The following is a 25,689-nucleotide window of genomic DNA, read 5'->3' as shown; positions in this document are numbered from 1 at the left end:
GCTGGGTGTAACCAGTTTTTCTTTATTTTTTGTGAAATTTGCCGTGCACAAAATATGAAATCAGCTTTGATTTTGTGGGCGTGAGCACGAGACGCGATTTTCAGTCTTTATTTATTTTATTTTTTTTGCTCATTTTTGTCGAATGACACAATTTGATGAAATCTGTTAAAAAGCGCTGCTGGACTTGCCTAATGAGCAGAGAAGTCAAGCTTAGAAATTGATTTTGATATTGTTTTGTTTGCTTCAAAATCATAAGTTGGCCTCTCTAAAGTTTTTAATGAAGCTGTTTTCAAACTACATTTACAGCATGTTCAGTAGCTCGAAAATAATCACGATTTTATGAAATATGCTCATGTTAAAGCACAAGATTAGATCAAGTTTGCTTGGCTTGCTTTTTTTATATCAAATTGAATTTTTTTAAATGTGTTTCTTAGTATTTCGTTCTTGTTAAAATGTCAACACACATTTCTGAAGGCGTTTTAACTAATTAACATTTACAAGCTTTGTTTTAGAAAAGTCTTTTTAGCTTAAGCTAAAATATATTCATTCAACAAAAATGCATCACAAAAATTATAATAGAGCAACGGTTTAATCGAGCTGATTCTTGAATTGCATTTATATATATTAAGAAAGCCCCAATTTACAGTTCATTTAGCACATAAATCATTTTAAAATAAATTTAATATTGAATTGTATTAAATTGGAAGCTACGCGTAATAAATAAGTAATTAAATTAAATATTTATTTGTCACATCTGACATGAATCTAAGCTGACATTATTAAAAAGGAATTTGAAATTAGCTTTAGTTAAATTGAGAGCTTGGCCCTTTTGCGAAATGAATAATTAATTATAATTAAATAAAGATAGCTTTACATAAATATTTTGACCCATATATTAAATTAAGCCAATTTAAATAATTGCGAAAATGGCAGCGCTTTAGTTAACTTCTTTTCAAATATGTTAGTTGATTTTAAAGCAGTTAGCTCATCAAGAATTTAAATTATTTTCGTTTTAAGTGGGGTTTTCATTGAGTTAGTCATCTTTACGGGGTAAAGGGTTTCTGTAAAACAATACCTAGACTCTGACTCTGATTAATTTATATTTCTCACTACTTCAGACTTAAATATGTCACAGCATGCAAACTGACACTTAAATGCTTGTAGATATAAATATATCAATTCTATCTTATTTATATTGAGTATCATACAAACTGTAATGGATTTCGATTAATTTCATCTTTGTCTGATTGAGGTATTTTCACCAACTGATGTGCAGCTCGCAGTAATTTCTGTGTAATAATTATAAGCATTCATTTGTTTAATCATTGATTGATAACTCTTAGTTTACATATTAATCGACTGCCTCTTCTTAATTATCATCTATGCATAACCCCATTTTAGCCTGTTTTATCCTTAACAATTGGAACCTGATACGACCTCAAAGCACACAATCCCTGTCACAAACTCTTTATGTAGATTCAACTGATTCGCAAAACTGAACAGTCGCCGGTTCTAATCGCTGTCAGAGTACACACTGTACAGTGTACAGATTGTAATGGCCAGTTACGCCGCTTTGGCGGTTAACCAACAAAATGCACCCACATGAGCTGCCAGTTTTGTGGTTAGCAACTCGTTTAAATGCAAAACAGATACTCGATACTCGATGCCTGGTATAATTGCAATGCCCATTCAACTGTTTGTTTGCGGCCAAGTTCATTTCATTTCGTTTCGTTTCAGCTGGATTTGGCTTCTGGGCCCGTTGTTAGTGCCCATCATAAATTTGCGGAAAGCGGGCGCCTGGCCAAACGCCAGGGCTAATCGGTGGCGTTTCATCTGACTGCGCTTAGCCCTCTTCCCTGCGCCTCTGTGATGTGTCGCCCCTCTTCTAGCCTTTCTAGCCGATAAGTTGTCGTTGTCGTTGTCGTTGTTGTTGTCGTTGTCGTTGTCGCTGGCTTGTTCTGTTGTCTTGGCGCACGCATAATTAGGCCTGGTTCTCCTAGTCGCAGCGTCTCTGCAGGTTGCCTATCGAGCCCCATACAATTTGGCCAAATAATTGCTGGCTGAGAACAATAAGCCAGAGCCAGAGCCAGAGCTCGTTGCTCTTCGCGGCAGCGGCCCAATCGTGGCATCTTAATGCGCGCCAGACATTTAAATAGATGCTAATTCTCATCATAACTGCAACAAGACTTAAGACTTAAGTCCAGCTCTTCAAGTTGGCCTAATAAATGTTTTGTCGGTTTTGTGCCGCTCACGATGTGCACTTTCTTGTTGGCATCTTTGGAGCTATTGGAGCACTTCCTGCTGCCCGCTTTCTTTGCGCGTGAATCCGTGTAACCGCAAACTGTGATTTGACCAAAAACAGAAAGCCGCCGAGGCTTGCGGATATAAACGCTTTAAAGTGCATGTTGTTGGCCCGGATGCGACCGAACGAAACCCACAACCAAACCAACCAAACTCCGACTCTGACAATGTCTCTGTACGCAGTGTTGTCTCTGTCTACTGATTGTTGTTCTTGTTGTTGTTGTTGTTGTTGTTGCTGTTGCTGCTGTTTCGTGTCAACTGGCTTTGGCTTTGGCTTTGTTTGCCAGCCGCCCCATTTTGACCAGCCCGAGTCAGCCCCGGCCGCTTGGCCTGGTCTGGCCATAACATTTGCTTAACGTTTCCTGTTGAACTCTTCGCGCGGCTTCACTTGGCTCTTTTCGGTTGGTTTTGGATTGGTTTGGGTTGTGATTCCGCCTACCCACATACAGTGGTCCTTCAAATTCTCAAATATCAAATGTGAAAAGCTGTCAGTTGTTCAACAAATTAAAAATCCCTTCTTAAAACTTATGTTGAGGGTTTGTATTTATTTTATAATCAACGTTTATATGTTTGTAAGGAATGTTTTGTACATTGAAATTATTAGCAGTATCTTTCGCACCATAGTAATTTATTTAGGGAAATCTCCGATAAATTTTTCGAAATATTATCGATAAATATCGTAGAACTGGCAGTTCTTAAGATCGATAAACAAAACTGAAAGGAATTTTGTTAAATATGTGCGGTCTTTGAAAGGGATATTAAAACCAATCGGATGAACAACTAAGATACTAAAATTTAGGACCATTTCGCAACCTTTCGTTTTGGTTTTATAAATCAAATTTTTGTCGTAAATAAAGTAAAAGCCAAGATTTTGCTCGGGATCTCTTCAGAATCTTTGATTTTGGTATTATTTTATAATTATAAGACCAAAGATCGCTTCATAATAAATTATGAAAAATGTCCAGTCCTGCGTGATTCCCCTCTTTTAACGCCCAAAGTCGAATTTTCAATCCTTGAATGAATCAAGGATATATAGTTTTTGCAAGGATTCGATAGTTTTTGCTTCACTGTGGTGGTAGGCTGCCGTGGTTTTGCACTCGTGGAATTGTGCGTTAGATTTAAGTGCTTTCGTTGTGGGGCTTAATTTGCATTTTTATTTTTATGTTTTCATTGAAAGCGCCAGCATCAATGGAGCCCGCAACTGGGCGCACACACATTTGGCTATTCCTTTGTTTTGCGGCGGCTCCTATCAGTGTCGGTAGATGCACACGCCATCAACGGTAGCGGCAGCAACAATAACAACGACAACAACAGCAACATGCAAATGCAATGTTTATTGCCCAAAATGCTGAAGGGGGCAGCAGCAGCAACAACAGCAACAACAGCAACAGCAGCAACAACAAACAGAAATTGAAGTTTGGAGCTGAAGTTGAAGTTAAGCGGGTGCTGACTGTCAACAGGCAGCTGGCAAACATGGAACAACACATGCGGCAGGCTGCAACTGTTGTCGCCATCGCCATCACCGTCGCCGTCGCCATCGTGTGGCATATCGAAGTGGCCATTTTGGTAAAAACAACTAATCAATCCGCAAATGTGCCATCCGTCAATCATTGGCTTGGTGTAGGTCACACGACACCAGCGAATTGAATTGAATCGCATTCACTTTGGCTCCAAAAACAACAAAATGCCACCTTGGCTGTGAATGTCAGTTGGCCAATTTGGTTGCAGCATTCATTCATTCATATATATAGTATATATATATATATATATATGTATATGTATATAAACACTCGATCCGAGTACTCATACCGGCGAGTACTCATTTGCTGGATTGACGAACTGACTCGCCTCTGTGACTGACAGACGACGGATCGCATTTATTATTAGCCTTTCCCAAATTGACTATTTTTGGCGCTGCCGATGGCCACACAACTGCTGCAACTGCAACATGCCGCACATATCACAGCAAGACAAATTTCTATATAATTGCGTTTGTTGCAGGCTCCAGTCGAGGCCAGCGGCCCGAGAAATCCAAAACAACACCAACAACAACAAAAAGAAAAACTATATAAAAATACAATAAAATAAAAATAAAATCAAAAGCAAACAAAACACAATACAATGCTGCATTATTTTTATATAAATTGCATGCCACTGGCCGCGCATTCCACGCTGCTGCTGCCAGCTACTTGCCACTCGCCTCTCTGGGCCTGGCCGGGACTGGGGCTGGGCTGGGCTCGGTGCGCTGTCCGGCTTCAAGTTCCAAGCTCAACTCTAATTGTCATTTAATGAGACACGCTCGGCATTTGCGCACGACACACGACTATCAATTTGGCGAGCTCCGCTCGTATCGATAACTATTCGATTTGGATCTGGTCTGGTCTTGCACTTGGCACTGGACAGAAGCGTGTCCTTCTCCTCCTGGCATGCATCTGTATTTGGACTGAGTTTTGTAAATTGATTTGTTCGTCAAAGGGTTGCACTTGGTACTTGGTATGTCACATTGGAAAATAAGTCTCTCAGAAATATTAGCTGTCGCATTATATTCGAATGAATACAAAGAAGGACACAAAGTCCTTGCAGTGATTTTCTATTAAATAATTCACTATTATTTCGTTCGCCAATTTAGCTGCTGTTCCGAAAAACTCTTCGTTTTTATGTATTGCCGATCAGTGATTAATGTTAATAAGACAAGTTGAATTAAGAAATGACAACAGTCGCTGCCTTATACACAGTTGAAGTAGCAACAAGTAAGAGTGATATAGTAAGGAGTGAAAGCGCAAGGATCCATTTTTATGGAATGCGATTTTTCTGTGTATACTAAAGAAATCCTGTTTTATAATTTTAATGAAAACGTTATATTAAATTTACCCATTTTCAATGGTTTCACAGTATAATTATTATTAATTTTGAATTCAACCAATTATTTAAACATATTCCTGTATTCAATATATTTTCAACAAAATACAATTTCTAATACTTCTTAATAGTCTGCAAAAAATTCAAATATAGTTAATATTGTTTAGCTAAATAATATAAAATAACTTAACATTTTATAGTTCTTAATAACCAACAATAAATTCAAATCTAGTTAATATTTTTAATCAAAATATAATTCGCTAACATTTCATAGTTCTTAATAGTCTGCAATAAATTAAAATCAAGTGGATATTTACTCAAATTTACGATCTTCCAGCCCGAAGTTGTCTGACATGACATGATAACAAATGAATTTCGCAATAAATATTATATTTTTTTTTATATTTTTTAGCTAATCATTCACTTATCTTGCGTTTATAAATAATTCCATATATAAAAGTTGTACTTCTCTCATAGCATTGTGCTCGAAGCATAAGCTGTGTAATTTGCCGCTAAATTTCCAACCGCCTCCGTGGCGCAATCGGTTAGCGCGTTCGGCTGTTAACCGAAAGGTTGGTGGTTCGAGTCCACCCGGGGGCGAATCAATTTTTTTTGTTTATTAATTTTTTTATATGCTTATAAATATTTCGGCGCAATTTGAAAGTGCTAGATAACATCCAGAATATTTATTGTTTAATTTTTTTTAATTATTTTATTTATTGTTATTCGTATGAACTGAATTTTTATTACACAATAACGAATTTATTGCGATACAATATTGCTACCGTTTTGAATGCTTTGATGATTCAAAAAATAAAAATGTCATAATAAATATTAAGAGCTTTTAAGCTGCCATCTCTATTATCAATCGATATACTAAGTATTTAATTATTAAGTAAAATTATGCATAAAATTTCAATCAGGATGATTTTCATTTTTTACTTTGAGCAGAAAAAGAAAGTGTTTGCTGCATTACAAATCAAAATCAATGATCATATTTCAAGCTTAAAATAATAGGTTAGTTATAATATTTTAATCTAAGTTTAGACTTCCTTAAGCCCAGTGTATAAAATTACAAGACATTTGCACAAAGCTCATTCGCTTTTTAACTCTTAAGACGATCAGCAATGCATGCAGAGGTCTTCGGCTTTGTGGCACCTGCAACGAGTCAAGTGCGAATCTTCCTTTGTTTTTGGTTGCAACTGAAAACCGCGAGCGTGACAACAGTTGCAACAGTTGCACAGTTGCTCAGTTGCTGCTGCCAAAAGTCGAGTTGCACGACTTAGAGACACTTTGTCAGCGCTGTTGTTGTTGTCTGAGCTGCTTGCTAATTAAAATGTCTCGATGCTGTCACTCAAAAGGCAGTCGCTCGAACCACTGGCCGGCCGGCAGACGTCAGCAACAGCAACAACAACAACAGCAACAGCTGCAGCAGACGAGGCAGACGACGACGACGCCCATTTTGGTCAGTGTGGTGCAGTGGCAACAATGCAATTTAACCATACGCGTCGCTGCTACAATTTCATTGGAAGTTGATGGCATGACGCAGTCGCAGTTGCAGTCGCCGTCGCCGTTGCAGTCGCAGTTGCAGGCGGCGCACGCTGCGTATGCGCAATGCCACAAAATGGCGAACGCATTGTTACAGTTCGCAATTATTTTTACCTGAGACACTAATCAAAATTAAAATGATGCGATACTGCAACGATGTCGAATGTGGAAGATGATGAGTTGTCCCCTGCACGTTCGGTTACAGAGCCAGAAATCAATATTCTAAATTCTTTAACGCGTGTGCACATTTAAGGCAACGAGCTGCGCTCTTGGCTCATTGAAATGCGTGCCGGCGTGCAACGCGGCCAGCACTTATACGCAATTTCGCGCCATATTTGGTGCAAGCATATTGCTTTTTTGTGCCATGCACACACACACCACACACAGTCTCTTACTTGGCTGGCATATAGAACAGTCCCGGCAAGACCAGGCCGGGCCGGGCCAGACCAGGCCAGCCAGCCAGGCAGCTCATCTTTGGCTTAAGATCAGACCAGACTGTTTGGCTGCATCTCTCTAATCTCTTGTCTCTTCTTGTCTTGCAGGATGAGCGTTCGCCAACATCGTCGGGCAACGAATCGGATGATTCTTCGGATGTGGAAATGCCAATGCCGATGGATGCCGACGCAGCCAAGTCAGCGCCTCAGGAGCTCAAAGCAGAGACAGCAACAGCAGCAGGGTCGGCCGCCTGCAGCAAACCAATGCCAACAGCATTGAGCTATCAGACTGAGACTGGGCCATCGACGTCCACGGCAGCAACAACAGCAGCAGCAGCAGCACCTGATAGCAAATATGTTTATCCGGCCACCTCGTTTGCCAATATACCGCCGGACATGTTACGCCAGCTAATACAATCGGGTCAATTGCAGGTGCATGCCGAAGAAGGTGAGTAGGATATGTATGGATAAGGATAAGCATGCGACTATATTCAAAATAACCAATTTTACCATATATGATAAACGACAGAACATATTCACTTATAGCCAACATTTTTCAAGAGGGTAGAAGATATTAGCTATAGTAAAGTATATACGTAGCTATTTATTATGGTAAAACAAAATATGTTTCTGAAAACTATTTAAGCTGCGAGCAACCCTTTTTTTTAGGCAGTTTCTCTATTGAAACAACAACAAAAGAAGGGCTGTACTTTATGGGTCAAAAATAAGTTTACCCTATAGTTCTTGTATATTATGATACATTTACAAAGAGTCTATTATGGATGTAAAATATATCTTAAGCTGGGAAATAAGAACTTAAGGCTTAGTGAATATGTGCACTAAGCTCTCATATTATAATAGTTAAACATTTTTATTTATTTTATTGCTGAAATACATCCGTTATATTATTCACTTTCCCAGCCTGAAGGCCTTCGTTGCTCTAGCTATATAACCACTTTGTAATTTAGGATAAATTCTAAGTAGAAATTATGTAAATATTAGTAATATTATTATTATTGTTATTACTAATATTATTATTATTATTATTATCAATCTATTTCCAGATGGCAATCAGTATGTTACCATACCGCTGAGCTCCACAGTGGCCAGCTATATTAAAGGCAAGTCCACGCCAGCGGCTGCAACTGTCACCAGCTCCAATCCGAAGTCTGAGAAAAGTGCCGAGAAAACTTTATCTATCAAACAGGAATATGATTAACCGTTCTTCAATGCGCTGAAGCGGCATATATGGAGATTGCTTTTATGACAACAAATTGAAAATCTTATAAATCCATATCTAATCATGCAATCCAAGACAAAATACACACACATATACACAAGCCCAATCATTTTCACACTCATTCACACACTCACATATGCACACAAGTCTAACCATAGTATACACGCGTCTCTTATAAAATTGTTGGTCAAAAACTGATCAGAAATACACACCCAGTCATATAACTATATACGTATATATCATATTTATATAGACTATTTTTATATATATATAAAACTTGGGCTGGCTGCTCGCAGCTTACCTGGGAACTGCCTCAAGCTGTCGGAGGCAGATAATTGCATAAGTTATAAAATTTACAAGTTCTATGAGATTGAATAGCTGAGATGAAGTTAATGAGAAGAGGAAATGATTATGCCGATGATGATGATAATGTTCCTAAGCCGCAGATGAAAAGTTGCTTTGTTAATAGTTTATATTGTTTTTATTATATTATACATATAAACCACTTTTTTTGCAAAAACAACAAACTGAGAAAATGTTTCTAAATTGTATTTTTAAATAAACCGCAAGCATATGTAATTCAAACAAAAAACTTTTGCTTTTTGCTTAAAGGAAAGAAATTGAGTAAGTATTATAAATATTTAACTACATTATTGCATAGTTACCAAATTTGAACTTTGTATCTCTTCCCAATGTATATCAATACGTTGTCTGTACCAAGAGCCCAAGTAGTTTTTCTTTTATCCTACACATATTATTGAATTATTTATTTTACCATTATTAATAAAAGGAATTCCTTTTCATTAGACAAGAGGCTTCCGAAGCAAGACGGTAAATACCTATACAAAGTTATATATTTTTTTTTGGCTACTTTATAGTAAGGCTAATGCTTTCTAGAGCGTGCTTCTTTACCACATAGTTACAGGGTATATGAGCTGTTGTCAGTTGGCTTGCAGCTACAATTCTGTTGAGATGCGCACTCAAAGTGGACGCCCACCCAAGTAACTAAATATATTGACTATAGCTTGACATAGATACACATGTGTATTACATTACTGGCGAGCTCAATAGAAAAAAATATATAAGAATGCCTTTTGGTATTTAGCTGCTTGATTGATGTGTGTGCCTCTGTGTGTGTCTGCGTGTTTGTGTTTGTGCAATTGATTGATAGACGACATAATCTTATTGACACTTAACCTAATTAAACGTCGGCCATTACTTAGTAGCTATCTTAAAGGGGGGTTCGGGTGGGGAGCCGGGCCTCTTCAGCGCACCTGTTGTTGTTCTTGGGGGCCTCCCTTTAAACGTTAACATTTGAGTGGCTTGGAGGAGCAGTTGGCAATTGGCTGCGACGGCGTCGCTTCCGTTCCAAGCCATTTGCATGCCAAGAGCGGCCACTTGACCACAAAGGCGCAACGTGTGGCACATACAAAGTGAGCATGTGAACGCCCTGGGCGGTGCTTGGCACGCGCCGTACCTTCCGTAGCAGCCGCGGGGCGAACGGATGCTCGGCGGGCTTCTTGGCCAGCTTTCAAGCCGGAAGCCGTTAGTGTGCTATGACTTTTATGGCCATGCGACAGCATTGACAATGGGCAACTGTAAAAATCAAAAAGTAAACCCCTTTATGCCTATGGTCAAAGTTGAGTGGGTCACTAAACTTTTGCGAGCGGAGTTGCATGTGTGCCCGAGAGTGTGTTTGCGTGTGTGTATTGTGTTTATGTGTGCGCAAATGAAACCGCAATTAGAGTTGATTATTGCCACGCGCTGGAGTTGATTGACATTGGTCAGTGTCCAGTGTCCATTTGCAGGCCACTGCGGGTGTGCCACTCACTGTCTGTCTGTGTTTGTTTTGCCTGCCTTTATTAACCACACCCACGCAACTACACGCTAAGAAATTGTAATCGTCACTTTAGAAAATTGCGAAATAAACATGTTAAAATTTACAAAAATATAACATTTTGTATTGCAACATACTTCATTAAAGAAATTATGAAACATATTCAGTAAAGAAATGTGTAACAAATGAGTATATTTATAGATCAAATCATATTATATAATTTTTATAATTTGCATTCAATTAGATTGGAAATAAAATATTCAGAATAGAAGTCATATTTTTATATTATTTACATTATATTCTTGCATATAAATATGAAAATATTCCAGACAATTTTCATACATATATATTAAAGATCCAAATTTAATAAGTAATGTAGTCTTACATTTCATCTGAGTTAAAATTTTATAATAAAGTAATCGCCAATTTTACCATTTTTCGTTGTTGTTTGTCTAAGAAATATAAGATGTATTTTTCTTGTAGTGTAGGCATCGTGCGAAATAGGCATAAATAAATATACCGCTCGCATATGAGTATTGATCGTGTGAGCGGACAGTTGTCCTGGCTGCGCCCCAACGATTATTATTAATGACCAGCGCAGAACATTTGCATTGCACTTCCAGGTTCAGTTCTCATTGCGACGTGCTGTCAAACGGCCGCATTTTTGGTGTGTGTCGTCCTGCAACACACAGACACACACACATACAAAATCAATATTAATGAGCCATTAAACGCTGTCTCAGGCTCATTCTAATGACTGAGTTGGCAGCTTGTCTCGAAGCGGAAATTGAATAGCCACAGCGTAGAACGAATCACAGCGGATGTAGCCACACAGCAGAGCAGGAAATCGCATTAGCATTAGCATCAGCATCAACGAGCTCAACTGATTCCGCTTAAAAGTCAGAGAAACCAAAGCCCTCAGCCCGTAACGGAAGTTTTAGCGTAATGCCTTGCGCCTGATGAGCTCCCGAGCATGGGCTGCTCCAATTCCAAGTCCACGACAGCCATAGACGAGACCAAACCAAAGCCAGCCCCATCGACCGACCCAGCTAAAGCAAAGTCTAACAAAATGGACGCCTCGCCCAAGCAGGAATATCGTAAGTAGTCACGGCCCCTCAATTAACTGTCCCTTCATAATCAATAAAACCCATTAAAATAGCGGCCTCGGAGGCGTTTACCATACCGCTCGATGACGAGAATAGTGCAACAGCGGTTCCATTGAATGATACGCTGCGTCAGCCGCCCAAGCGACTGCAGCAGCTGATGCAGCAGGCCGCCGAAACGGAGCCACTCACATTGGAGGAGCTGGAGGAGAAGCAGCAGCGCGCCGAACAGCGACGTCAGGAGCTCATGCAGCAGAAACTGGAGGGCATACAGAAGAACACAGAGAAGCTGCTAATGCGTGGCCACAGCGAACAGGCGGGTGATGCGGTGGAAGTTGCGTTGGAAGCCGCAGAGCAGCAACAACAAGAGTCTACACAGCATTAAGCCCCATTTACACTTAATTTTTAGCATTAAGTAAGCATTCACACTAATCAGCTTTACCAAGACGCGCCACTAGAATCAGGGGCTCCTTTAAAAGTTTATGCGTGAATGCATTCACTTGAGCTCGTAAAAGAGCAAATGTTATTAACCGAACGTCTTTGGGCAGCATTTGAATGTTTTCTGCTAACTAAAAACTTATATATATATATATAAATCTTTTCAGATTAAAATACAATAAATATACGTTCTAAGAATCGTAATTAATCTAAAACTCAGCGCACATTTTTCTCAGTGTTTATGTTTTTAAAAACCCAATTTTTCTTGTAAGGATTAATGTTCTTATCTATTTTATTTTTGTGTTTCAACTTCAAGCTTTGAAGTATTCTTTTTATCAAAACCAAAGCAGGCTGTTTTATAGTTAAGTTAATAAGTTAATCTAATTAAAATAATATATTTTGTTCATTTATACATTCTTATTTTTTATTATTTGACTATTTAGATTAATTATTCTTGTGTTCTTAGTATGTTACTAAGATAAATATTTTAATAAATAAATTTATATGCAATTTAATACATGCATAAATGTAGCTTAAAGTTTGATCTATGGAATAGTACGCAAAAAACATGTATTCCATTTTATTCTTCTCATATTTATTGTATATAAAAGAAAATATAATCTATAAAAATAAATAATATAAACATATCAAGGAGCTGCAGTTATAAGTTTTTACTACCTCACGCTATGGATAAAGCGTCTTAATACTACATAACAAGTTCGAGGCTCTAGTCGGGAGTTCCCAACTACGGGCAGACGGACTTGGCTAGATCGATTCGGCTATTGATGCTGATCAAGAATATATATATACATTATGACGTCGGAGATACTTCCTTCTGCCTGTTAAATACATTTGCAGAAATACTCAATGCTCTCTTTACCCGTTTTCAATGAGTTCAGGGTATATAAGGTCATACCTGTGATTCTCTCACGCTGTGACAAGTCTTCTATATATTATATAAACATATTTTGAGCCCTATTTGCAGTACTTACTTTTAGCAAAATTCACGCCAGCCAAGCACCAAGAGATAGAATCCATTTATACGACCAGGACTTTACTCACAATCTTTTTTTACGGAAATTAAATGTAAAAATACAGCTTCCACTTTATTTTTGTTCACGTTGTTTTATTGTTAGCTTTAATTCATATATGTATTTTTTTTTTAAATTTAATTATTTGTTATTTCATATATCGTAGTATGTTTTCAAACAATTAGATTGTATGCAATTAAATCTCATTTCATATAAATACGCTGGTTGCATAATACTTCTTCTTTTATTTTTTATTTTTGGAACCTTTCCACAGATTCCGACAATTTGTGATTCAATATAATTATTAGGGGCTTGCTTGGGTAGATATATGTATCGTTTCTGCATGCTTCATTTGGATGTGTGCGTGGTTGTAAATCATGTCTTTTGGATTTTGTTGTTATTTGGTATTTCATTTGGTTGGTTTGCCTTTAAGTTTATTTACTTTAACATATATATATCTTATGCATGTATGTATATACTTGAGTGGTGCCATTGAGACTACAAATGTTGCTTTGATTTCAGCTGCGGATACCTCATCGCTGGGGTTATCCAATTTGTTGTATCTTGTTTTAGTTAACTACAAATTGATAAAAAGGATTTGGTTTTGCTTTTGTTCATTGCGCTTCACACATTATGTAACGTATATATGTACTTTGTGTCTGTCTTTCGCTTAAGCTATTGTATGTATTTTATTTCTCATATGCTTCAATAATACATATATATATATTTATATATATATATATATATATATATGTGTGCTTATATGTATGCAATTTCTTATATTGTTGGTGCATTCGGAACAGGTTCTTGTTCAATTTAGTTCTTCGTGAGGAACCCAAATTGGGCAGTCGATGGTGTACTCTCTGCTAAATCTCACTGAAACCCATAAATAAACCCCTCAGCCATTTGATTGACAAGCTCGTTTTGCGATATATGCTTTTGATGCTTTCCTAAACGGCACAACCTTTTTGTTATATGTTTCTAACTATGGCTCTAACATGATCTATGTAACGTTCTCTATTTCGCAGGTCTCTTTGTTGGTTCTTTATTGGCTGCCAAGCAAAACTTTCGTCAAAGTCAAATACTCAAGTTTATAGAGAATTTTCAGATTTGCGATAGTTTCTCTCTCTCTCTCTCTCTCCCTCTCTCTCGTGGCCATCGACTGCCCCCTCTTTGGTGTGACGCGTGCCTGAATCGCTATTGCTTTTGTCATTTGTTCGATAAACTTGCAATTGTATCTTAAGTTCTTTACGTTTTATATGTTTCACTTGTCTTTTGTATTTTACAAAGTTTTAATCAACAGTTACAAAAGTTTTGTTCTTAGTAGTTGAACTATGGTGGGTTACGTTCTTAATAGATACATATACTTGTGTTACTTTTTTGCTTTTGTTTTTTAATTTAATACTACAAACTTGTTTGGTTTACGCATAGTTGATGTTTGTTAGCTTCTCCCTTTACTACTTCTCGCTCCTCTGGTACTTATAAATATAACTTTGGTTTACAAAAGATGATCTAAACTATCAAAACTTAAAAAATAACACAACGAACAGCATAATCACATACCAGGCTAACCAAAATGTAGACTTCCGCATTATCCAGGATGTCATCGCCACCTGGAAAAGTGACACCTGCGATTCGTTGCTCGCGGTTGTTTGAACTGTTTTAAAGCTTTTCAATTCGGTTTTTGGATACGCCAACAACTTAAGCTAAACCATAGGTATATTCGCTTTATATTTAACATAATATTATATATATATATTTATTCATATAATGTATTCCAAATCGTAATCCTTTATATTTGTATTAAATTCTTGTTGCATGGAGCATTTGCCTACCTAAAAGTAAACGCCTAACAAAATGGGGTTCTTTTGTGATGTGGTTGCTTTAACTAGAAGCTACGAGGGCTGCTCAATAAGTTTCCCAAATGCGGCATTTGCTGGGGAAGGTTGGGACAAGATTTTTGATAGTTTCCATGCTAAGATTCTTGACTTTCTATTAATTTTTTTTGCAGCAGCAGCCCAAGGGCACAAATCCCAAATTTTATTTTGATTTTACTCTGTTTTTAAAGGGTTTTTTGTGTGAAATATGTTATTGGGAATCGGCACTGTATGTTTTTGTCGGTTCGGAAGATTATTACAAATGGAAGACCTTCATCATAAATAATATGCTTAAAGAGAATTCTTTAGTTCATTTAATTTCATTTTTCGGTAAGTGTTTGATTGATTCTTAACGAGTTTAATGAGTTTAATGCTCGCAGGATACAATTTGCGAGCTTTGGAAAATATTTTTGTGTTTCTTTTGTAGCTGTTTGAAAGTGTTTCTAATTAATCAAATCACGATGAGATTATTTTATTATATTTGCTGAACTCTATAAGCTTTAGAATTTAAGGTACAAAATTTGCACAGGCCTCTGGTTGAATCGCCATTTTCACAAGATTTACTTGTGGTTATTATGGAAATATTTTAATGAGAATATAATATAATTATGCATATAATTCTTCGAGTGGTGACGTTTTCAAAATGATTGACGTCAATTCGGATTCCTAATATGGGATCCAAATGGAAATTGATTTACGAGTATTATCTTTGGCATGTGCGAAACTTATTGGGCAGCCCACAGATACTGTTATTACACATATATGTATTTATATATTTATATATTGGGGGCTAGACATCAAAAATCAGTACTGCTTGTCAAAGTGTTACCTAAGCCTAGTTTTAGTTTTTTTGCTTTTGCTAACAATTTTTCATTTATTAATATATATATATATATATATATATTTGGTTTTAATTTTGCGCACAACATTTATTGCAACTATTATGAATTGAATGTGTTTGTTTGGTTTTTGGGAACTGCTGCCGGATCTTTAGTTGTAAACACCCCTGACCATGCCCTCGCGATTGCGCGATTGCCACTTGCAGGTGAGGATGCGTATGTAGGTGCGTCGGAAGGAGGCATTGCACAGGGCGTAGCACATGGGATTTATTGTGGAGTTGATGTAGCACAGGGCATAGAAGAAGTCCCACAGCTCGGTGGGTATGCAGTCCGAGCAGGTGGTCAGCGGCTTGATCAGCACCAGTATGTTGTACGGTGTCCACGTGATGATGAAGCTCAGCAATATTGCCGAGAGGGTTTTGGCCGCCTTAGATTCCTGTCGCTTCTCCTGTGACTTTTTCTTCTTCTTGGCCGCATTGCGCGCATTGAGCAGCGCATTCGGGCCGCCCGCCTTGCCCAGCTGCTTGGGTATGACCTTCGCATTGAGCAGACGCATATCCTGCGGTGCATGCGACATGCGCCTGCCCAGGGGCAAACTGAACTCCGAGTCTCTCGACGGCAGCGGTCGTCGCGTGAGCGGCGGCACCGTAACCACGCCCACAGTCGCATTCGGTGCCGACACATCCTCGTGTATCATCTTGATGGAGGGCGCACAGTCGCCATGCGCGCTCGAGTTGCCCACCGTGCTGCCGCCGGCCGCAGTGCCGCTGCTGCCATTCGCTCCGCTGGCGCCATCGGGCGGCAGCCGTATGAGTATTGTATAGACCGAGTCCTGGCTGACCGAGCGCGACCCAATGCGATTGCTCACGGGCAGAGTGCGTGAGTCACGTAGCGTGTTCACATTCGAGTTGCTGTTGGCTCCGCCGTTCATGTTGTTATTGTTGCTGGCAATACCAGCGGCAACACCGCCGCCTACACCGACGCCGACGCCAACGCCACCGCCACCTCCGTTGCCGTTGGCGCTGTTTATGCTGATATTGATGTTGACGTTACCGTTGCCGTTGTTGCCATTGCCGGTCGCATTAATTTCCTGCATTTGCATCTGCGAAATGGAATTGAGTGGCGGACGCAACGGCGTCGGCGACACATCCGCCAGCATTATGCTCGGTGGCCGCACCCCGCTCACGCTGCCGCCCATCGAAAAGTTGTCGCGCATGACGTTCATCGAGGTGCATCTGCGAACGACAAAATGGACACAAAGGTATGTCGCTCTTTAGTAAAGCTCCCCCACACGGTGGAGGCATCTGGTGCTCGACATTGACAGGCCTTACAGCTGACAAGCTACGACAACAACATAAACAACAACCAAAATGGAGCCGCGGGTGCAAACTGTCCCGTCCATCGGCCAAGCACACCCACAACTAGACATACACACATAGGAACACACAACACGTCACACAGGTGATTAACGCACAGAAATGGAAAAGCAACCGAGAGACTTGGAAACTGAAATTGCTTCTCGTTGGGAGCTCTTTGAAACTGAAATGTGATCAATTTTCAGGTTATTTTCTTACACAAAAGGCAATATTGAAACTAAAGCCAAAATATAGCTTTTTAGTAAACTGCAGAAATATAATTAATATATAAGTATAAATTAGAAATTCTTAATGAAATAAAAACAGCTAGTTGTAAATAAAAATAACACAATTTTTTATTTCCAATTAATTTTAGCATCGAATCGAAATCAAAAATTGGATGTTAATATATCTCAGACACAGGCACAGACTCTAAAACTCTTATTAGCTGATTTTAGAATCTCATAGTTTTAAGGAACACTTCAAAGGTGAAGGTGAGTTAAGTTGAGTTAAGTAAGTTATCGTATCTGATAAACTGATCTGTATAGAAAAAAATAAAAATACTGAAAAATAATACTGAAGTTCAGTTGTGTAAAAAAAAGATATATATATATAATATTACCAGCAGGGATATCCTGGCCTTGCCCGTGGCAAGTAAATTCTCTCAAAAATGTTTGAAAATGATTCTGAAACTAATCGGAAAGTATGAAACATGTCTTAAATGATTTTCCACCAATCAATCAAGCAGTCAGTCAGTCGGAACCAACAGTTTTATATATAGAAACTATCAAAACTCTAATTGTTAAACTGTAAAATGCTTTGGTTGAGTTATATGAGTTAATTCTATGAAATCATTTAAAAAGTTTATGAAACTTTAGTTTAAAGAAACTCGACTCCTTGAAGAAAAGTGAATAAATGCCTTGCAACTCATATTTAAATTAACAAAAACGCAAACATATTTTTTTATTCAAGCATTATATAAGAGATTATATGAAGAGTAAATAAATAACATTGTGCAAATCAAATCATAGCCCACATCAGAATTATAAACAAAGGTAAATCAGCTAAGAATCCCCATCGAGTGGCAACTAATTTATTTATAACAATTGGCAAATAGGGTCTTAACAGATTGAAAACAAATCAAAGACAAATCAAACTCCAATTAAAATCACAAAAACTGAATGCCAAAAAAAATGTCTCACATCAGAAGCTTGCAAAGCTGCCACAAATTAAGCATACGAAACGGAAAAGGTTTCCAATTCTCTATTGAGTTTTCCCATGGCTGTGCATTCAGCTGTGTAACTGTGGAACGATGCGAGTACTTTTCGAGTGCACTGTGCGTCTATTGATGGCTGTGCATGTGCAGAATGAAACCGTTGTGTGATGGAAATTATTTTCTTTTTGTTTTTTCCTTGGGGACAGGCATTGAAAAACGAATCGAGTTGATTTTTTGTTTGTTTGGAATGAAGTGCTTTGAGTGCATTTGAGATGCGAGACACACACATGCAAGACACACGCACGCACACACAAACTGACACACATACACACACACACAACACATAGCAAGCAGGCGAGTGTGTGTAAGTATGCTATATATATAGATATATATATATGTGGGTGTGTGTGTGTGTATGTAAATGTGTGTGTGTGTGGCTGGGTGCAGTGTTTGCTTACTCGAATAAGACGATTAAAAAGAGAGCTGCTTTTTTTGTACTACCTGGAGACGGAGCTTTGTAAAGGAGTTTCAATTGTTACTGGTGTTGCATACCCTAAATCAGATGGCTCCTCCTGCTCGTAGGCAAAATCGTCGGAGTCCTCGCGGCCCGAATGCCACCACGCGATGCACCACTCCTTGATGCTGCCAAAGCATGAATATGGCTTTTTGATTGTATTGGTGCTCTTGATCTGCATGTGCACAAAACGAAAGAAAAACCAATGAGTACATATGTAAAACGGCCGGAAAAAGCATGCATCTGCTTGTTTAACTTACGCTTGACTTGCGCGAGTGCATCCCATGATAGCCCGAATCGATGACCATGTTGGTCATGTAAACGCTTTCCGCATCCGCCGAGCTCTCGGAGCGCGGTCGCCGCCAGGTGTCGTGATCATTGCCGCCCAACTGGGCAAAGGCCAGCAAGCCGCCAGATGTGTGATTCACCACGGTGTTTTCATCGCTGAAATTGAGTGGAAATTCGATTTAATATTGCACTTGTTTGTTTACTTCGAAAGGCGCTGAAAATTATGCTATTGAATATTTTCGACATTTGCAATAAATACAATTAGTTTGCTTTATTATTATGTTGATTATTTAATGCAACTAATATAGTTAATTTATTCATTAAGTCACAACACTTAATAAATATTTAGTTTGATTCCTTTACTCATGATAAGAATTTTTACAGGACCGAAATGAAAACAACAAAATGAAATTTTCAAAAAGAAAATTTCAAATGAAATAAAACGTGGATATTGAGACCTATTGTTTATAAAATTCACCATCATATCATAAATAGAAATTGAAGCAAAGTTAAACGTTTTGCGACATACATATAAGAAAGAGTCTTACTTAGAAGTTAGGCAAATGTGGCGAGTGGGAGATAGAAATAAGTCTTGCTCGATCTGAAGATAGAAATAAATCTCGCCTAGCCTGAGGAAAGGAAATTATATAGATCTGTGTATACTACTGTGTATACTGCACGAGAACTTATATCTTGTAAACGAGTACTTATTACCCGCAATTCGATAATTATCGATAGCATGTTAATGGACGAAGATATCGGCAAAAATAACGAACCATTCTTCGTTTGGTTTAGGAGAATATATATATGTATATGGACGGACATGAATTGATCGACCCAGATCTTTGTCCTGATCAAGTATATAGTACTATATACTTTTCCACAAAAACATAGTTTTACACATTATTATTGTCTTTAGGGTATAACAATAAGTACACAAGAAGTAGTTGAACACCTGATCTGATATCGTCAAATGCGTGGATAACAACGAATCTTGAGAGTACGGACAATAGACTCACCTGCTATTGGAACGCTTGCTGGAATCCTTTTTGCCCGCCTGCAAATTGGGCAAATCCTTTTGGCGCTTCTTCGTCTCGCGCCAAATGCGAAAGTAGAGAAAACACATGATGGTCACCGGAAAATAGAATGCCGCAAGCGCTGTGCCAAAGGTAATATACTGATTCGTCTCAATGAACTGTATATAGCACTCGTCCTTGGGCACCGTGCGCTTGCCCTCGATGTAGGGCCAGCTGTAGATCCAGGGCGGCCAGAGGAGCAAACTGATGCCCCAGGCGGCGCCAATCATGACGGCCGCCTTGTTGGTCGTGCGCTTGGCGCGATAGGTCAGCGGCCGTGTAACACTAAAATAACGATCGAAGCTGATGATCAGCAGATTCAGCACCGAGGCATTCGAGGCCAAATAGTCGAGGGCCAGCCAGGTGTCGCAGACATGCGGCCCCAGCGGCCAATAGCCCAATATGGTGGTGACCGCAAACAGTGGCATCGAAATGGCGCCGATTGCAAAATCGGCAATTGCCAGCGAGAAGAGGAAATAATTGCTGATCGTCTGCAACTGTTTATCGATCTTGAACGAGATCATGACCATGACATTGCCAGCAACTGTTACCGCGCTCAGAATCGCCGCTACGAAGCCCATAACCACCATCGAGGCCAGCGAGTACCTCGGCCCCTTTGTCTCAAAGCCCAATGTGCCGTTCGTCTGATTCCCATACGGATCGTATAAGCCGCTGGCTGCCGTTGACGTCAGATTCTCCAACAGGGCCGTTAACAATGTGGTGCTGGTTGTGGGGCTGATTGTGGGGCTGCTGCTGCTGCTGCTCGTTGTCGCAGCCGTTGTTGTTGTTGTTGTGGTTGTGCTCGTAGTTACGGTTTTAAACAACGGCTCCAGTATGCTGGGTGGCCCATGGGCGGCCAAGGCCAAACTCATAACTGGCTCCATGGCGTATGCGTGATATTTGATTTGCTTTGATTTGATTTGATTTCAACTGCTGCTGAGTATTTGCGTAGCACATATATATTCAATATAGTATTTGCTTGTGTTCGCGTTTGGCTGTGATTCCTAAATGGCAGTCTGTGCCAGGCGTTTGTCCTGCTGCTGCTGCTGTAGCTGCTGCTTATCCTTGTTGCACCCACGCGCTGGCGCTGGCGCCTTCCTAGTGCGCATTTTTGCACTGGCCCTGCAAAGACAACAAAAAATACAATAAAAACAAGAGAATTATGAGCTGTCGCAGGCCTTTGATACGAGCAGAAGCCCCAACACCAGCCGCACAACCGCACTCCCGCTCAAAGAAAGACACACACACACAAACACACAAAGGGAGAAGAAGAAGGAGAAGACGCCTGCGGCTGCTTTGCTTTGTCCTTTTTGCAAATGACATTTTCTGTGTGATTTGTTTTAATGAAAATGTAAATGAAAAACTGCTTGAATGCGTTTCCTTGGCAGTCACAGCACAGTCACAGATAAACATGCCACGCCCACGCTTAGCATTATTTGCCTTGCTGTTGTTGGTGTTGCTGCTGCTGTTGTTGTTGTTGTTGGTGTTGGTGTTGAGCCAACAAAGGGCCAACATGCAACAGTCAGTGTAGGCAAAAACTTGGCTGGCGACTCGAAACAGCTCCTCGATACGAACCCAACCGCCTTCTACCCCCCGCGCCCTAAGCACTTTGGCACGGAAATGTTCAAGGCGGCTTCCTCTGACAGTTTTCAAAACTATTGATGTTGTCATTGGCTATATATACACCCATACACACCCATACACACACACACACACACACACACACACACACACACTCAGACACACACTGATATACAGTCTATACATTGTGTTTTGATTTGGAAAGTTTTTTAATAAGTTACGCATACGCCGCATGGTGCGAAGAGAACTTTTCTGTTGCCTCGCTCACTGATTTATCTGACATGATATGCGGCATGATTGATTCGTATTGAGTCCATTGCAAGCTGTGGACCATTATTCTCTGCCGCATTGACAGCATTTAAGCATTGTCTGAATGTCTCAATGATGGAGCATTGTCCGTGCGTTATGTTTTTCCGCAGCACAAATCAAATTCAAAATGTGTCAAAAGGCTTTTCAGCGTCTGAGCATGAAAAATGAGTGGGAAAATAATGCGACAAAATAAATAACATAAGTTTATAATTGAATTATGGGATTTTAAGCCGAGACCAAAATAGATTTCTGTGTATGTGTGTGTGCGCACAATAAATACAATTAAATTAACTGATAATGGAAAGCTTTTAGCCAGCCACTGAAAATGCACATGGATATTAAATCTAAATGCTTTTTACGCCTTATTAGAACTAAGCTGGCAAGGCTTCAAAATTAAATTATTGTTCAATCAGAATTCTATTGATAGCGGGTTCAAAGTAGCGAAAACAGTTTGAGCAAGAAATTCAAATTGTTAACTTAATTACAAATTTCGGCAAAAACTTAAGTAAGTGAGAGCTCCGTTTTAACACAATAGGATTTTGATTTCTGTTAGAAATTGTATCTATTTATAAATAAATTACAAACAAAATCTAAAAAGTAACTCAGAAATGTTGTCATACTAACTATGCCTCACATAAACCCCTTCTGCGTCCTCTATGCGGTTTACAATAAGCATTACAGTATTCAGTTTGGGGTCTTCTCCTACTGATTCTACTCTACACGTTTTACCCTTAAGCAAGTAGATAGTCCTGTTTATCTGCTTGCCCCCAAGGTTTTTAAAAGAACGGACAGTTGAGGCTGATATTATTCAAGAATTAACTTTTCATATTGTGAGACTGCATAAAACAGAATACATGCCAATGTGTGTTTGTGTATATGTGTAGCAGGTGTAGCAGTTGCAAATAAAGATGAACGAGTTTTGCATGCGTACAGAATATCTCGTGTTCAGTCACTTTTTGCTAGAGCACTTTTACTTGTAAGCTGCCTTATCCATTCAGTTAATAATGCAAGCCAGCGCCCACCGGGCTTAGAACTTTGTCCAACCAGCTAGTTAAATATTAAGTTAAGGGCAAAATTAAACTTTTTAAAACCTCGGACACTAAGTCGTGTACTAAAAGCTCCTAGACTTACTGAGAAAAGACTTCAACATACTTAAATGCAGTTTGAAATAAAATTTTTATATTTTCATATAGCATATTTATGGGGGACCTAATGGCAGTTATATCTAAAGCTTTGCCAATATTGCAATATGCACATAATTAAAATATAATATTTGAAATTGAAGAACATTAGAACACAATTTAGTTAAACACTGCAGTAAAACCAATCGAAGCGAAGTAGGTTGCTTGTTATAATTTCTATAATATATTGATATTATATTAACTATTCCGTTCCCATACAATTTGTGGGGCAGCGAAGAGCACAGTGTAAGAAAAATAATAATTAAAAAAAATAATATAAACATAAATCTTGAAATTTGCTAATAAAACACATATTTATCGAATTGAAGTGTTGGGAAAGAAAGTTAGTCGAAGTTTAACTACAGAGAATCCGATTTTCTGTACATGGTGCAGATGTTTAAATTTGTTTGATTCCAACTTCATTTAAATAATAAGCAAAAGTATTTGATATCCTTTTCAACAATTTCATTAGCTGAATTCTGTTTAAATTTGCAGCTAAAAGTATGCCCAACATTGTGTAAACTTTTATCCACAACATTTTTTCCAACAAGAGCTGAACTTTTGCATTAGCCAAAGCTAATGTCAGAGCCGCTCAGAAAAATGAAATGACAGAAAAAGTATTCAAAAAGTATGCAAAAAGGGAAAAGCCATTTTAATAACATGTAACGAGCGCCATAATTGAATGAGCACAAAGTTGTGCTAAAATTAAAAATTTTAATTAAATAACGAGCCAAGAAATGTAAAAAGCTGCTTTTAAATATGACAAGTGCTTAACTTGTAGCTTTCCACATGCCTGTCAAAGTGTTTTGTGAATGAAATTGAACTTGCAACCGAAATAGCCCACAAATTGGTTTTTTGAGCAAGTCTCAACAAATCGTCGGCCAATTAGACGCGAGCCAGTTAATAAATCAATCACAAATCCGAATATTTATCTCAATTGTAGTCTGGCACAAACATGCGCATAAATCAAAGCGGGGGGGTCGCTCGAGGCGTGCGGGGAGTGCCAATAAACAAACAGCCAAATGAAGAGCGCCATAAATTGGAGCCCAACAAATGCCAACAACAACATCAACAACAAAAATAGTAATTGGCCAAAATAACAAGAACAACAAAATGAAAACAAATTCTTGCCGCCGCTGTCGCTTCCTGTTTTTGTGTGTGCGTGTGTGCGTGTGTGCATGTGTGCTTGTGTCTGTGTGTTAGCCTGGCTAACCTGCCCAACCTTCTGGCCACGTCAGCTTATGTTGGGCAAGGCCAATCTTGGCCAACTGTCGGCTTAGCTTAACATTCAAATTTGTTGGCCGTCGATTCTTGGCAAATAATCGAATTGGCTGCCGCGCCCGTAAAAAAGGATTTATGGATTTATTATGAACATACCAACACACACACACACACACGCACAGACACATACGCGCGAGCAACCTGCGGCTATGCGCGGCGTTTCTTTTGCCAATTTATTAGGCTATTTTTATGACAGGCGCACACACACAGAAACCAATTCACACACACACACGCACACACACGTTTTCAAGTTTGATCAGCTCATCAGCAGCTGCCTTTATTTCATCTACAATTTTATGTACAATTTTATGTAGAATTTTATTTTACATTTAATGCGGGCGCTGTCAGCTCAACACACACACATAGATGCCTTCCTACTGGCACGAACACACACGCACACATAACCGCCCACTGGGATCTTAAGCTTTTAAGCAACAACAAAAAAATAGAAAAAAAAACTAGCTGCCGACTTTTGTGCGTTTGCTGCTGCTGCTGCTTAGCTTTTATGTTAATTTCTTTGCGCGAGTTTAATTGCAGGCTCTCTGGCGCTGGCCTTTGCCTGCTGGCGGAAATTGAATCGCTGTGCTGCTGGCTGCTGCCTGCTGCTGGTTGCTTACACCTTATGCTCGTGGCAGGCCCAATGCTAAGCATATTGCGAACTGTTTGCCGCGCCCCACCGACCCGTTCCGACCTACTATTCGCAAGTTTAATCAAAACGAGAGCACTGGAAACAGCAACAGCAAAACGGCGTTGCCACGCACACACACACGCACACGCAAGCATCGGTCTAGCTCTCACACATTATTACACGACAGCATCGCTCTAACTCTCACACACGCAAGCAGCGCTCTTGCTCTCACCACTTACATGGGTCTTCCGTTGCGGGGCAGGCACTCGTGCTTTCGCTCTCCTAAACTCGCTCTCTCTGTCTCTCTCTCTCTCTCTCTCTCTGTGTCGGTTTGTATGCTTAACTCCCACCACTAAGTAGCTTAGTTGTGCACGCTCAGCGTCCGTTGTAGCGTTGACATTGTTGTTGCTGCTGCTGGCTGATGGTACTGCTGCTGCTGCTTCTGCTGGCTGCTGCTGCCGCTGCTGTTGATTTTGACCATTTGCCGCTCCCAAAAGTATGCTTTGTAATTTTTGTATTGTGCGCGCACATCTTTACTGGCATCAGCCTCGGCATCAGCGTCAGCGTCGCTGCCTGGCTCAATTCATTCCGCCGTTTTTTTTCGCAAATTTTATTATACACAATGCGGGCCGCTGCGTCAACGCCGACGTTGACGTCGACGCTGCCGTCAACGCTCTGACGCGCTTCGCGTGTGAGCGCTGGCCCCCAAGTTTTTACATTCGGCCTGCGCTTAACATTGTAATCAAATTTATG

The 25,689-nt window shown here is 39.4% G+C and overlaps 3 protein-coding genes and 1 non-coding gene across 5 annotated transcripts in view; 3 read left to right on the top strand and 1 right to left on the bottom strand.

Annotated features, from left to right (window-relative positions):
• The window catches only part of LOC115758016 (serum response factor homolog), a 35,234-nt gene extending 26,325 nt beyond the window's left edge, over positions 1 to 8,909 (top strand). The window contains exons 3-4 of the mRNA XM_030698515.1: positions 7,251 to 7,590; positions 8,207 to 8,909. Coding sequence (XP_030554375.1) covers positions 7,251 to 7,590; positions 8,207 to 8,361 — 495 coding nt within the window. The 3' untranslated portion in view covers positions 8,362 to 8,909. The remainder of the gene's footprint in view (positions 1 to 7,250; positions 7,591 to 8,206) is intronic.
• Trnan-guu lies at positions 5,687 to 5,760 on the top strand. The gene has a single exon. It is a non-coding gene; the product is annotated as a tRNA-Asn (tRNA).
• A 1,967-nt stretch (positions 8,910 to 10,876) lies between the features above and the next one.
• LOC115757975 lies at positions 10,877 to 11,957 on the top strand. The gene is made up of 2 exons (XM_030698456.1): positions 10,877 to 11,316; positions 11,379 to 11,957. The coding sequence occupies exons 1-2, from the start codon at positions 11,193 to 11,195 to the stop codon at positions 11,705 to 11,707; spliced, it is 453 nt and encodes a 150-aa protein (XP_030554316.1). The 5' UTR covers positions 10,877 to 11,192; the 3' UTR covers positions 11,708 to 11,957.
• A 3,331-nt stretch (positions 11,958 to 15,288) lies between these two features.
• On the bottom strand, positions 15,289 to 25,316 carry LOC115758019 (muscarinic acetylcholine receptor DM1). 2 transcript variants are annotated; one of them, XM_030698522.1, is made up of 5 exons: positions 25,176 to 25,316; positions 19,900 to 21,078; positions 18,853 to 19,036; positions 18,631 to 18,767; positions 15,659 to 16,742 (listed from the first exon to the last, which is right to left on the bottom strand). In XM_030698522.1, the coding sequence occupies exons 2-5, from the start codon at positions 20,838 to 20,840 to the stop codon at positions 15,659 to 15,661; spliced, it is 2,346 nt and encodes a 781-aa protein (XP_030554382.1). In that variant the 5' UTR covers positions 20,841 to 21,078; positions 25,176 to 25,316. The 2 variants fall into 2 exon arrangements, with proteins under 2 accessions (XP_030554383.1, XP_030554382.1); XM_030698523.1 differs by lacking the exon at positions 25,176 to 25,316 and having other exon boundaries at positions 15,289 to 16,742; positions 19,900 to 20,840.
• Positions 25,317 to 25,689: the final 373 nt, after the last annotated feature.

The sequence above is a fragment of the Drosophila novamexicana genome, unplaced genomic scaffold (assembly GCF_003285875.2).
Source record: "Drosophila novamexicana strain 15010-1031.04,08,12 unplaced genomic scaffold, DnovRS2.1 tig00000121-arrow-pilon, whole genome shotgun sequence".
NCBI classification, from domain to species: domain Eukaryota; kingdom Metazoa; phylum Arthropoda; class Insecta; order Diptera; family Drosophilidae; genus Drosophila; species Drosophila novamexicana.
Note: the sequence above shows the minus strand (reverse complement) of the source record. Positions and strands in the feature narration are given on the sequence as shown.

What these genes read in the sequence shown, in the direction of transcription:
- LOC115757975 (XM_030698456.1), top strand. Translation starts at nt 11,193, where the DNA reads ATGGGCTGCTCCAATTCCAAGTCCACGACAGCCATAGACGAGACCAAA. An exon ending in CTCGCCCAAGCAGGAATATC is followed by an intron (nt 11,317 to 11,378) that starts GTAAGTAGTCAC and finishes CCATTAAAATAG; the next exon opens with CGGCCTCGGAGGCGTTTACC.
- LOC115758019 (XM_030698522.1), bottom strand. Translation starts at nt 20,840, where the DNA reads ATGGAGCCAGTTATGAGTTTGGCCTTGGCCGCCCATGGGCCACCCAGC. An exon ending in AGCAAGCGTTCCAATAGCAG is followed by an intron (nt 19,037 to 19,899) that starts GTGAGTCTATTG and finishes ACTCAATTTCAG; the next exon opens with CGATGAAAACACCGTGGTGA. An exon ending in GAGGAGCCATCTGATTTAGG is followed by an intron (nt 16,743 to 18,630) that starts GTATGCAACACC and finishes TGTCGTTCGCAG; the next exon opens with ATGCACCTCGATGAACGTCA.